The sequence below is a fragment of the Cynoglossus semilaevis genome, chromosome 16, assembly GCF_000523025.1.
Source record: "Cynoglossus semilaevis isolate Cse_v1.0 chromosome 16, Cse_v1.0, whole genome shotgun sequence".
NCBI classification, from domain to species: Eukaryota; Metazoa; Chordata; class Actinopteri; order Pleuronectiformes; family Cynoglossidae; genus Cynoglossus; species Cynoglossus semilaevis.
This window is the reverse complement of record NC_024322.1, coordinates 8,004,400-8,018,780: the sequence shown is the minus strand read 5'-3', so window position 1 is coordinate 8,018,780 and position 14,381 is coordinate 8,004,400. Positions and strand designations below refer to the sequence as shown.

Genomic DNA, 14,381 nt, shown 5'->3' with positions numbered 1-14,381 from the left:
GTGAAGCAAAAGAGGGGAGGAAGAGACACACACACACACATATACATAGTTACACACACACATACATACACACTTACACTGAGGCGGCTCAGCCGGGGGAGCGGGTTCTCCCTGTGAATGTCTTTCAGCTGGCCTGGATTCACACACACACACACACACATTAACCCATACACACTCACATACAATACCCAAACACACACTTATACACCTATACAGTAAAATGCACACACACACTCTTATCGGTCAGAGAAGACGTTCAGGTGCACGGAGCTTGTGGAGCACAAACAGGGTCACTTCTGGGTCCTACGTGGGTTGGAAGGATATTTTTATTGTTGGTGGAGCCTGATAGTGAACTGTCTTTAAAGCACTGTTCATAAATGTTTCACTTTGATTTTTTTAATGAACTGGCACTCTATTATTTGGATAAAAGGTAAAAAAAAATGCAATCACCACCATCCTTTTTTGCCATCTTTCTTTTCCTTCTAAGTTCATACTTCGCTGCTTTTTTCCAGCATTCATAATGTGAAAAAACAAGAACACCAGTGAATGGAATTAATAAGAAGAGCTTAAGCACGGACGCAGGCCGCTGCAAAGGATCATGGAGGGCCTATAATTGGAGCTACAGGCAGTATTGTTTTTCCTTTGGTGCTGACTCTTGAGCAGCAGAGGGCGCTGTTTGACCACGGATTGATTTTCTTTCCTTTTTTTCCCCCCTTGTTGAGTTCTGCTGTTTTCTCTGGGAAAAAAAGCTTTCCACCATTTCTCACCCAGAAGAAATAAACACCACCTCTGGATCACCATCATCTACTACCTTCAGTGTTTGAGACTCTCTGTTTTATTAGAAACGATAGAAGACTAACTCAAACGTCAACTCAACGCCAACAAAACACACCATCCAAGACTCACTCATTCACCCTCCCGGCCAGTTAACATTGATTCTTAACATTGAGTCCTAAAATCTTTGGTTGATTTTCGTGCTGTGATTAGCAATCAGTAAAGTGCAATCTTAAAGGATTAATATACTTTCAGTATGACAATGTTTTTGTTACTTTACCTTTAATTTTTTTCTTCTCTTTTTTTAACGCCTGCTCTTTGCTTATGTTTAAAAAACAGCCCCTCGTGTACAGTGAACTCTGAAAACAATCATAATGTGTAGAGTAGAACACAACAACACAGGCACCTTACTGACACTTGCTTTCACGCTCTGAATTCTCTCTTCAGCTCTGGGGTGGACAGGAAAAGGGAATTCGTGTTTGGTGCTTTTTGCACAGCATTTTGACACTTTTGGTTTTGCCCACAGCTTCATTTTTTTCTTACTTTTCTACTTCACCGTTTTCCTGCAGATATTTCAGATGTTGACTGTGAAGTGCAGCACAGAGAAGCAATACATTCAGTAAAAGGTGACCTTTCTGCTCCATGAATCACCTGTGTTTTAGATTTGATTTGATTTGGTCTCAAACTTTCTATCCCCTCAGACCACAAGTGTTTTATGATCTCCTTCAGTTAACAGTGGTGTTGGCCTTGTGCAGATTCACAGCTGTACTCCAGAGCGCATAAGTCTTGATTATCATCAGAACCAACCATCTTTTGCAATAATTGCTCACACAGGATCACAGTATTTACCACCTTAATGGTGTAAAATAACTTCTATCAACTCTGTCAGAAGGGCGAGTTTTGGGCTTGTTCACTAACTCAAATGTGGGACATCAAAGGTTTCTTTCAACTCTGATTCTCATTCCTAAACACTGTATTTCTAAATCAGGTTTAAACTTTGCTCTAGGCTTATGCACACATGTACACAGTTCACGTGTTACACTGGGTGCAGAAAATCCTTGTTTTAAAATTGAGTTCCTGGCAGCGTTCACTTAGCCCTCAGTCAAAAGTTTACTTCAAGTATTTTAACGCTCAAAGTGCGAAGCGTACAGTGTCTGCAGGTGTTTCCACGTCTCTATGCTGAGGTAAAACCTCAGACATAAAAACCTGAGGCATCAGTTCAGCTCGTATCATTTTACTGTGCTGCTAAATGTATTTTTTGGACCCAAGCCAGTAAAGGAAGTGGTAACTTTGGTGATAATTGCACCTTGAGAAGAAAACACTTTGATAAAACATTCATTGCTCACTCACACACACACATGCACTGGTTTGCGCAGTTGTTTTTGTTATGACTCTGAACAGATGTTCCGTTCATTTGTACAGCCTCAGCAGAACCTTAAAGCTTAACCCTAGCCAACATTTTACATAGGAATTTTTGGGGTTAGCATGTATAGCTTCTTCACACTACAGAGGCTGCTAATGCTTCTGAGTTTCTAATGCTCTGCTTCATTAGTTAGAGTAAATCATTCTCATTGATGCACAGCACACCACTGCATACAATGACATTTGTCCTCTGCTTAAGCTGACCTCCCGGGGAGTAGTGTGAGACAACGCCATGCTCAGTGCACCTCATGATTGGTGGATTCAAACCTGCAACCTTCTGGACACAAGTGCGCTTTCTTAACCACTCTGAAAATCAAATATTGTGAAACTAGTGAAGCTCCTTTTAAAACTCCTTTAACTACTAACCAAACCAAATATATTCATAATTCAAACAGTGAATAACAGAGGTTCAATAGGACTGAACAGCTGGTAATTGAACTCCTCGTGGGGCTGTACACCCCTGATTTTGTCATTGTAAGTCTTTAATGCAAAACATCAACCCGTGTTGAAACATCAACACAGTTTCTTTTTAAACTATATATTCTATACTATACCCTTGGCTCCAGTAATCTTCTGCACCTCAGTACTGATCCCGACCCTCCACCCCGCTGCAGTTCTTTCCCCCTTTCTTTCTCTCTTGCAGTAAGCTCTGGGCTGCAGTCTATTTCACCATTTTCACCCATCAACATTTCCTGCCAGCAAGTGAACACACCACTTAACACTTCTGGTTACCAACTGAAATGACTGAGGTGGTTATTGTTTGTAAAAAGTCTATATTTATAGGACATTCCTGCATACCTTAACCAAATTCAGCACATCGTCTTGAAAACAGAGTCACAGAAACAAGGGTTGACCTCGTTAGGGCCAGGTGTTGGTCAGCGTTCTGTTTTGGTGGTGGTCCACAAAGTCAGTACCAATGCCAGAAATGGACCTGAATGTTTCACAAAGTCATGTCACACACAAACTCTTCCTTTTTTCCGTCCCACAATTCAGTCCAGGAAGTTGAATGACTGGGACACCCACTCTGTTTCAATGGAGAATGATGTTATTATTTATGGTTATCATTTGAGCTCAGCCTCATTATACTATACCCAGTTGTATTAATGTTTGTTTGGCATTTCAGCACCTTGTTTTGTTTAGTATTATTATTAAAACTTATTTTATTTCAGATGTCGATTTAAAAGACAAATAATCAACATCATATTAAATATATAGTATATCATCCTTATAGTACATGAGATCGTTTTCATGATTGAGGGGCACTTCATCATTGCATATAACTCTTTTTGTTTTCCTTATGTAAAAAAAAAAATCTTTTGAAAATGTTGTAATATATGTGATAGTGAAGATGAGAGTTATTACAAAAATCTACATCCTGTATATACATCGGAAAAATAGGGCTTTTGATTCGTAGATGCAGGAGAAACGTTTATACATGTAAAGTCTTTTTTCAGAGACTGTAATTTATCTAATTTGGTATACAGTGAAATGGGGCTCATGGAATTCCACGTGTAAATTGTCATACTGTGTGTGGTGGTATGTATGGAACAGGTCTTTCTGTTTTGGTTTAGGTGTTTATATGTTGGTGATCAAATCTTGTTTATTCCCACGTCTGAACCGGTGTCTTCTCTGATCATAGATTCTCAATAAGAAATGGACGAAGCTACATGTTTGGTCATAAAACTGAAACTTGGAAGGACAACAACCAAAGGTGCTCTGATGGATTTAGAAGGAATCAATTTAAAGGGTCCACGAGTCAATTAGGCACATAATTATTCTAAAGAAAATATGGTCCAGACTTACTCCAATGGTAATGCCTCTGTGCCTGTACAGTGACGATGACCAGCAACTCTTAACAGTCACATTTCCCTGTTTTCTTTTTTTAAGCATTCATCTGCTGAAAACTTAACTGATGTGTGTTTGTCCAGGCACAGGGGCATTGGTAGCTCTAAATATAATATTTCACCTCTATTTTTTATCCAACATGGAGAACCGTCTACCTTGCCTACTAGCAGCAGTACGATTGACTGTTTTTCTGCTTAGCTGTCTGTTAAACCAGGAGCTAGCTCTTACTTTTACAGTAACACAAACATTTTTTCCATCAGCTTCTGGAACCCCAGAATTTGTACTGATTTGCCTTTATGTTTCAGCTGCTGTTCGGCTGTTTGCCACAGCAGTACGATAGAAGGCATTCAAAAGTTAACAATAGAACTGAATTATAAAAAGCTACATTTTTCGGGGTGCTGTAAGTTTCCAAAATGCAAACTTAACGTGATTCTAACATTTATCCTTCAAGTTTACACTGGTAAACTTTTGCATCAAAAGGAACAGTTAGATACACAGTACCTTCACGCACACGTAGTATTTCTGCTTGATTGTTAATTTTTTATAACACATTATAATAAAAATGATTTTACTTCCAAATCCAACAGATCACATTTAGTCAAATGTTAAAGCTGCATTTTGCAAACCCATGTCTACGTCCATTTTTTAAAAATAAAAATAAAATTCAAATACATTGACTGAATGAAGGTACTCAACTCCCTGTATTGTCACTTTCCTACCTGAACATTTTTTTTTTTGTGACAGAGCACATGTGCACAACATGTGTCCTCTTCTAAAGTACGACTTTGCATGCCTTAATACTTCAGTTTAAGAAAAATTGAACTAAAACTTGAAGTCAGTGTCTCCACAGGACAGGGTGAATTGTATTTCGCTTTTCATCATTTCTCTTTCCTTGCTTTGAAGCATAATTTTGTAACGGTAACCAGGGTCAAAGTTATGCAATAATAATAAATAGTGCCTCACATTACAAAACATCTCCTGCTCTGTGCAGGCTGTTCAATTTACAGCTTGTCTTTGCTCAAAATTGTTAAATTTTCAAAGTAAAAATTGTAAATTTGGAGTTTGGGTTTTTTTGGTGTGTTTTTTCTTTCCTTTTTTTAAGGAAAAGCACAGACAACAACATGCAAGTCGGACCTCTAATGTTTTTTTTTTTTTTTTTCGCACTGAGCCTTATGTTATATTGTCCAAGGCGGGATCCTCCACAACTGCGTTCACCGACTGTTTGTCACTCACAGTTTCACTTTGCTTGCAATAAATGCGTAATTCTTTTCCTCTGCTGGGAACAAAAGTGTAACAAAGGCTGTTCATGTTCCAGCTGCAGCACAAAACAGTTCCATTTAGTTTATAACAAAAATCTTACTCGCAGGAAAACCCCCTGTGGATGGGAATCCTTTAATGCCTTTGATCATGAATGACTGATCTCAAACTTTCTATCTGTTCTATATCTATTTGACTTTCTTTTTAACATCTGCTTCTGTTTCCCTGCTTTTGAGAATTCCTTTGAGTAGTGAAGCCAATGCCTATGTTTGAAGTTTTGCTGATATTACGTACAGTAATCGTTGTTCCTGTATTTATGTAAAGTGAGTGTAGTGTACATATATATAAATATTCAGATCTTTTCATTCTTACTGTACAAAAAAAAAAAAAAAAAAAGACAGATTGTGATATTGCTCAGCGTCGCTTTTCAAAAGGGAGACTTTGCTCATGGAAATTCCACAAATTTTTAATCCTGATATTTTTCAGAAATTCAAGAACAGGTGTCTTTTTATTTTCCTTCTGTTACACTTTTCTTTTTTTCTCTAACAGTTGTTTCAGTATCCAGTCAGTGTTTTTGCCTTTTTCTCTGTATTTTTCATATGGATGGAGCTGTGAAATTTAAATACGTTCAAACATATACATGTATATTAATATGAATGGAGGCATGAAGGTTAATAAAGTTGCATTTTGTATGTACACAGGTGTGGACTCAGCATTTAGCTTTTTCAATGTTTGTGATGGGCATGAAGGTTTGTTGCTTTGCTACATGCTACCATTTTCTGGAGACCAAACTTATTCATATTCGTTTTTTAACTGGGATTTTTTTTTTTCAATTTTAAATATTTATTCAGTTTTTAGTGTTATTTGTTCAACTAAAACTGATTGGTTAAAGTTGAAGAGATATTTAGTTGATGATTTTAGCTCATTCTGGTTAAACCTTAGCTAGCTGTAGGCTAATGCTTAGCCATATTCAGCAAACCTTACCTTTTCTGGTGACACTCTAGGTATTTTTGGGGCTATTTTTGTATTTATTGTGGAATATTTTTGCCATGACTTGCAGTGACAGAATTCTTTTTTTTTACTTTTTTTTTGCTTTATTTATGGCTAATCTGGGGCTAAACTTTTTTTCTGGCAACTTAAAGGCACACTATGTGATCTATCTTTTCATTTGTCGTATTACAAACGAACAGTTATCTACCAGTTGGTAAATCTATCTTTTCATTTGTCGTATTACAAATGAACAGTTATCTACCAGTTTCCATCAATCTATAGATTCGGGCAAAGATGCATTTTGCTATTGCTATCTCTTGGTCTTAGCTTATTGGATATTTTTGGATTCCTTTTTAATGATGTTAATGGCTATTTATAAGTTAATTTCTCACCACTTGACTTTTTTGCCTCTTTGAGTCTACTGTCCTTTAAGCTAAAGGTGTCCATATATAAAGAGTTGCTCAGTGATTCCAACATCCTTGCAAAGCCTCACGTTTCAACCGTCTAGGTCAAGTTCTGTTGTTCCTAATCTTACCTCACTCACAGTCCTGCGTAGCATGTTTAAACATAGCCCAACAGGTTACTGCTACAGAGAAAACGCCCTGCACACCGTGTACAGTACAGTAAAGTACACTGCTCTATTATAAATGGATCTGGATGAATGTGTTTGTCTGCCAGTAAACGGATTCCGATGATTACAATAACAAGGCTGCAATTCCCACTCGGCTGTAAGCATTTCTGTGCTCCAGTGTATCACATGAGTGATTTATCACTCACACCGGCCCCTCTCTTACTGTTATGCAGTGCTGCACTATGTATGGTAACAGAGTACTACAGTAAAAGCAGAGTAGAATTCACACATGGAGAACAAGCTCAGACACCTTCTCTGGTCGGTGCAGATTTTCTGGTCTCTACAGCTTTTGTTATCGCCTCTGCTGTGACTCATGTCCAGGACTTTTTAAAAGGAATTAAATCAACAGACTAGATGATCCTGTACTGTGTTAACAGATCTCTGAATCTGAAAGTCGGTCACGTGTTACTATTCTATAAAACCACTGCTTTTTATGTTGCCTTTTTCCCATGTGAAATACTTTCTAAAGTAATTTAAAAGGCAGTTTTACCAACTGCGCTAACTGCTCGCTCTTACTTAACTACGTACTGTTCTTGTTTTTTACCTTTATTTTGTTTTTACAACATTCTTCACAACTTAAAGCTTTCATGGCATACATTTAGTTTTTTCTTGACAAAATAGTTCTTTGGCCAGATTTGAATTATGTGGTAAGTGGCTAGCAGTTAGCATAGTCTAAGCTCATCTACAGTATGTCTTAGCTTGATTATCTGATGGCTAATTTTTTTTGCTAACTTTGTTATTGTTTCTGGTTGCCTTAGCTTTTTTTTTTTTAATGTATTTATGTTTGTGTGCATGTGTAACCACAGAAAATTGTCGTCAAAACCACTATCATTCTCACTGGGAATGCTAATGTTCTGAGCGTCATCGAGTTGAACATCAGATATTGATTACAGTCATGTATCATGATTATTGTCAACACAAACCGTTTATTGTTAGAACAAGATTCAAAATGAAAACCAAGGTTTGAAGCTTAAAAAAAACAAGTTTACACAAATAATTCAACGCATCAGTTACTTTTAAAAATCAGATCATTTTTACTGCGTTAAAACAACTTTCTCACACAAACTTCACCCACTCAGCTGCTCTATTTCACCATATTTCAGAAAAGTCTTACGTAGAATCTGCCAGGATATATTACTAACAATAAAACAATAAATAAAATATATACAATAAGGCAATTGTGTCCAACAACAAACACACCAAAAAATATTAGAAATAAAAAATGTTTTGATAAAATCCAATATATGCCCATATTTGGTCATAAGTCCAGTTAGAAATGCATATGTGTCCAAAATAAAGTTTTGTCCATATTTGTTCAGGCTACATTAGGACAAAAGAATACTGTTTAAACAGAAGCTCCAGACAAACCCATATGGAACACAGTATGTAAATCCAGGCTGCAGTGTCTGCCAACATACAGTATAGACTCACGTTGGAAAAGCTGAGGTGCAGATAAGAGAACAGTGGTGTCTGCCAACATACAGTATAGACTCAAAAAAAGCTGAAGTGCAGATAAGAGAACAGTATCCCGGAGGATTCAGCTTTGTTTTTTTCCATTCATCCGGCACAAAAGAAGGAAGCCACACAGTTAAAGGCACTTTCTGAGGTGTTTGAAAAGACGGAGCGTCGTCAAAGAAGGAGAGAAGCTCTCACAGATGTTCAGACTGGCAGGTGCTCAGTCAGACACTGGTGTAAAAGCAGAAAACTCTTGGATTCAAAGAGAGATGTTTGAAAGCACTTCAAGGACGACACAGCGTCTGTGACACGGTGTCGTAATCCTGTTAGGAGACGAACACACATCTGAGGGCAGTCGAGATGAGTGAACGTCAAACTGTCTCTGATAACAACCTCTGAAGACAGAAGTTAATATTTAAATTTCTATACGTCTGACCTGAAACTGAAATGTCACCCAGTGCTGAGCGCTCTAAACTGTATTTGAACAGATTTACAGACTTTACAGAGAAGTGGCATATTGCTATGTTGTTGTGCAGATGACATGCAGCCAAGCTGACAAATCTGGGTGTAAATCACCTAAAATCACCAGAAACAGCGGGACACTTTCTCTTTAGTATAATAGTCACTGGAGCATTTAGTAAATCAACAAAATTACAAATAAAAAACATTTGACTAAATCCTCAAAAATACCAGTTACTTTAATCTGTCTCTCTCTCTATCTCTCTAAAATTACCTTGTCTTTTAGGACAGTGTGTCCCAAATGGTGGGTCGTGACCCAGAAGTGGGTTTCTATCAGCACATGAGTACTGGACCTCGTCCTGGTTGGACAGTCGGCCGTGGAGGACTAATGTCAGGAGACTCTGCAGGAGTGAGGTAAATTCTTTTTTGTACGTTTTAACACGTCTGCAGTGGTGTCTCTATCAGAGAATTCCTTTGTAGGTTTCTGCTGAGCCACGTTCACAGCTAGTCACATCCTGCTTTTTTTTTGCCTCGTCTAAAAACCAAAGTGAAGCTCTTTTACGGAGACCGTTCTTAACATGAGTCACTTATGTTGTATGAGTGTAATAATTGTGTTCTAATGAAACACTTTTTAAAAAATATTTTAATTTGTTTTTTATAAAATTTCACCACTAATGGACTGAGAACCAAACATTCCAGATGTAGCCCCTGATGTGGGTCTGATCCAGGTCACTGAAATTCTGTCTGCTCTGTTGCTTCCTGTACGTCATCGCTCCATTGTTTGATTTACTTTTGCTCCCTTTCAGTATTTAATGAGAATAATATGGCAGTTCATTATTATGGCGATTAAATAGAAGTCTATATTCATTATTTCATTGGTACAATCTGTACATTGAGAACTGTAACAATCAGTGATCGCTATGTTTCCTGAAGAGTCTACGGCAGTAAAAAAAAAAAAAAAAACTAAAAGAATAATAAAAAAAAATTCAATATTCTGTAATCAATGATTACTGTTCTATAATCTTTAAACCAATATCTTAGAAAATGCCCAGAGTATTCAGATGCACACAGAATAAAACTTTTTACAGTAAATTCAAATTAAAATCTTTAAGTCTTTATGTCCCTTTTTTTCTGTAAATGTACTTGATTTAGGATCTTTTCTCTAACGCTGGTGTCGTTTCATGTGCAGGGCCAGGTGGTCCGAGCGGGAGAAGCAGCGGCTGCACACGGCACACTGGAAAGGCTTGGCCCCGGTGTGTTTTCTCATGTGGCGGGTCAGCTCGTCGGAGCGGGCGAAGCACCACTCACATCCTTCCCAGGAGCACCGGTACGGTTTCTCCCCTTCAGGAAATACAAGGAACAATCGAAAAGAGGTTCGGAACATTTCTGTGTAAATAAATAATTTATGCGCCTGAAAAGGGATTCACGTTTAGAAAACGTGAATTTAATTTAATCAGAAAAATCTGTGTAATAATTAGAAAAAAGGGCTTAAAGGCTAATAATTAGGTAAAAAGCCATTATTTAAAAATAAAGACTGCATTAATCATATCACAAAAGGCAAATGAAAGAGTTCTGATAAAGACAGAAAAAAAAAACCAGGACAGAATTGAGGCCTCAGCTGGGGGTCATTAATCACAGCGTGTCCTGTCGTTCTCCCTGTCCCAGCTTTATGAGAGCGGCGGGGTTTATGTGATTTGACAGCCCTGAGATGTGGGCCAGGTCTGTCAGTAGACAGAATGCAGCTGCGAGCCAAGAGCATTTTTTCTGCCCGGCAACACTCGACACTTTCACGCCCCCAAATTAAGAATAAGGAGTCAAAAACACAAATTACCTGTGTGGGTCCGTAGGTGGGCTTTCAAATGAGATGACTTGGTGTATACTTTTTTACATCCTGCAAAGAGAAGACATATTAAATACTGGTAAATTTGAAGGGAAATTATTACGTTAAAAAAGTCTATATTTCCTTTTTTTAGCAATGCCAAATAAGATACCGAAAAAGAGTAGGACTAACCATTTTGAGCTGTTTTCATCAAAACGGATAGGGTTAGAGGTTAAACTACAGCACCACTTTCTCTAACAAATTCTGTTAGAGATTTTTTTATGGTTTTCCAGGCTAGTCATGTCACGCAAAGTGACAAAATCAAACAACTGTAAAAACACTCAGCTTTTTTATTACGCAGATACACCAGAGCTGTAACTGCAGGTGTAATCACAAGGAACTGTTCAGTAATGTATCTTTGACTTGGTATTCATTTTTAAACCAAGTGAAACCATATATTTTTAAAATGTGGTGAATGTAAGCATGGTAACACAGAGCAGAACACAAGTCAACTGTGACTAGACATTAGCACTTTACTGCTCACGCACATCGCTCAACTGCTTCCAGGAACTTTACTTTAGTTAGCAGTTAGCCCAGACTAGCCTCGCTGTCAGAACAAACAAATGTGACCTCTGCTTTTAACCCATCACCAAAGTGAGCGGGGAGCAGTGTGTGGGCACGGTGCCATGCTCAGAGCACCTCCTTTTTTTGATTTTTATTAAATAGTGTAACCATTTTTGTCACGGTTACACCCCAACATAAAAATAAACAGTGAAAAATGACAATATTTAAAGGATGTGTTTCTGTCAGGTGTCAGTCAGATAAAGTCAGAGTTAGTCTAACCTGGGACGTCACAGTGGTGAATCCGCCGTTTCTCCAGATCAGGATTTGTCCTTCTGTTGGACTTGACTGGAGCTGACTGGGCCAACACTGGTGACAGTGGTCCAACACCTGCTGTCGTCTGAACCGGTGTCAGGCCACAGTCCTGGGTCGGGCCTACGTTAGGGCTCTGGACTGATCTGACACCAGAGTTCTGGTCTGTGCCTTGAACTGGAGCTACACTGGCAGACTGATCCGAGGAATTCTGGGTGTGGAAAGTTAGTTTCGATGCGATGGTGGCTTCGTAGGAAGGAGGCGGGGTGAAATTGTGAAGGAGCCCCTTGTTCCTGTTCGGACTTGGAGGTTCAGAGTTTGGTGGAGAAGGTGGCAGATAGGTTGGTCGCTGCTGCTGACGTTGATTGAACTGAAAACATTCACTGTTTGTGGTCTTGGAAGGATTCTGCTGCGTGTTCACATGGACGTTCCCACTGGGAAGACTCACTGGAACCATGGGGACGGAGTTCAGCGGTGACCCATGAACGAGCTGCTCCAAGTCTGAGTTCAAAAGTTGAAACAGAGGAACATCCTGGAAATCTGACACTTCCTGTTTGATGAAAAAGTTGCCGCTCGGTGCGTCGACGGCAGCTGAGAGCGTCGGTTCTACCCTGGTGCTCTGACAGGCCGAGGGCATCAGGGAGTGTGACGGTTCGGGTTTGATCTGTCTCACGGTCCTGCAGACTCCCGGGTGTAGGTACGTGATGTCTGGGAGGAGCAGACTCATGTTGACGCTGTACGGAGAAGAGAAGTCCTCAAGGAAAAAGGGCTCAGGCAACGGAGCGCCCTCCCTACACAGGATTTTGGAATTGACTACGGGCTGTGGTTGAGTAGACAGGTAGTTGTCCATATCCGATTTACCCTGGAGAACATGAGCAGACATTGTCCGTCGTTACCACTTCAGTGCGTCATATACAGACAAATGTTTTCTGGTTATTCAACTCTAAACCACATTTGTATGAAAACAGATCAGATTAAACAGTTCTGACATGGCAGTTAGTCTGGCCTACTATAACTATGAGACTTAAGTGGTCTACGTCTCATGTGTCTACAGACCCACATATGGTGTCCAGAATCTGGGTTATAAACTGAAATGTTCTTCTAACCTAGGTGACAGGTTGTTGTGTGTCAGCCCACACAGGTTGTAGACCTCGCCAGAGTGGGTTTTTTCTGTCCAGCTGAAGGGCTAGATGTGGGCCAGATTAGTAAAGGGCCCTAAATAAACCAGATGAACTAGTTTTACTTGTTTTTTGCACCCAAATAGACCAAGTGACCTAAAGAAACAAGGATCAAAATGTAATGTTTTGCAGAGCATTAAAAAAACAGACACACACACAAAAAGTTTTAGAATATGGCAGCTCTGTGGTTCTCAAAGTTGGGCACGGACCTTTATAAAGGACACGGCAAATGCATTTCAATTACATTATTTTGTTTATTTTTGGCAAAAGTATAAATTGATAGTTTTGTACTTTTTCACTGAATTGAACTTTAAATAAAGTTCAGTGAAGTTTTGAAGCTAAGAAAGTGTGTGACGGTGTGTACTGTAATACATTATATATTTTATAACTGTTGTACATATGTATATATATAGATAGATACATATGTGTGTGTGTTGTAGTATTCTAAATAGGTCAGTTAGTGGGTGAAAACTTTTGTACACTACTGTAAAGTGTGTGTGGTAGTGAATTTGTATTACATATTTCACTGATATTATTTCAGTATTTCCTGACTTTCTTGAATTGCGAGGGTACATTTTAAAAATGAATGACACGTTAAAAAGGTAAGAGTATAAAGATTGTATTTAAGTCCTTTAAAAAAAACAACAAAACTAGTTTTCCTTTTACTAATAAATAAAGTTATATGCAGTACATCCCAACATCCCAGTTGGTTTAACACCCCCCCCAATTCATAGCCGCAAAAACGCCCTTTAAGGAAGGACCAGTCGGACCTGTTTGGAAACAGGAGGCTGAAATTAGAAAATCCAGATACTCCGCTGCTGATATGCATCTCCAAACAAGTTTCGGCTGTTTGTCCAAATAAACAAACAAACAAACAAACAAAACCCGCCTTATATCGTCACCAGACTTCCAGCCGTGCATTCATCAGTGCATGTATGCATGAACACTATCCAAACACTTCCACCGTCAATAAAAACGTCCAAACACAGATATTTAGTCCTAGTACTATGCCACTCAGTACACAGAGTATTCAAGGCCTATTTTTACTACTAGATTTATCCCACTGTAATAATAAACCATCCTGTACTTTACCCGTTAGGTTCACCAAACCAATGTGCATCTGTGCAGCAGGACGGTAAATAAATGCAGTCTCTTCTTACCACAGTGTAATCCTCATATCCCGAAGTTCCCTGGATCACATCCCTGCTGCTGCTCGCCACTTGTCCGTGGGTCTCACCTCCCCGAGTGTCCGCTGTCAGAGCCGGAGCCGCGTCCTGCCCGGGAGCAGCCCAAACACCGGGGTTGTTATTACGGTTATTGTGATGGTTATTCCTCACAGCAGCAGCCATGGAGGCAGATGGAGCGGATTGTCATCCAGATATATCACACATATGTGTCTCCTGACTATCTGTTTTTCCAGCTTTGTAAATATTGTGCACCACCAGCGGCAGCAGCGACGGCGGCGGCTGTCACTTCTCCATTCTCGCCTGTTTTGTGCTCCCTTGTCAAATTACGCAACTGCGTGGTGTCGGTGCGCGTCTGCAGGGCGGGGCTGCATGAGGGGCAACATGAGGAAGATGAGCGACTCCGAGGAGGTGGAGGAGGTGAGGAAACACCCTGAGTGTGTTCATTAGAGGGGAGGTAAACAATAATGACAGGCGAATGGAGGAAAGGACGT

The 14,381-nt window shown here is 39.4% G+C and overlaps 1 protein-coding gene across 1 annotated transcript; it reads right to left on the bottom strand.

Moving 5' to 3' along the window:
• Nucleotides 1-9,447: 9,447 nt before the first annotated feature.
• On the bottom strand, nucleotides 9,448-14,381 carry klf5b (Kruppel like factor 5b). The gene is made up of 4 exons (XM_008328387.3): nucleotides 13,864-14,381; nucleotides 11,496-12,387; nucleotides 10,665-10,724; nucleotides 9,448-10,174 (listed from the first exon to the last, which is right to left on the bottom strand). The coding sequence occupies exons 1-4, from the start codon at nucleotides 14,050-14,052 to the stop codon at nucleotides 9,996-9,998; spliced, it is 1,320 nt and encodes a 439-aa protein (XP_008326609.1). The 5' UTR covers nucleotides 14,053-14,381; the 3' UTR covers nucleotides 9,448-9,995.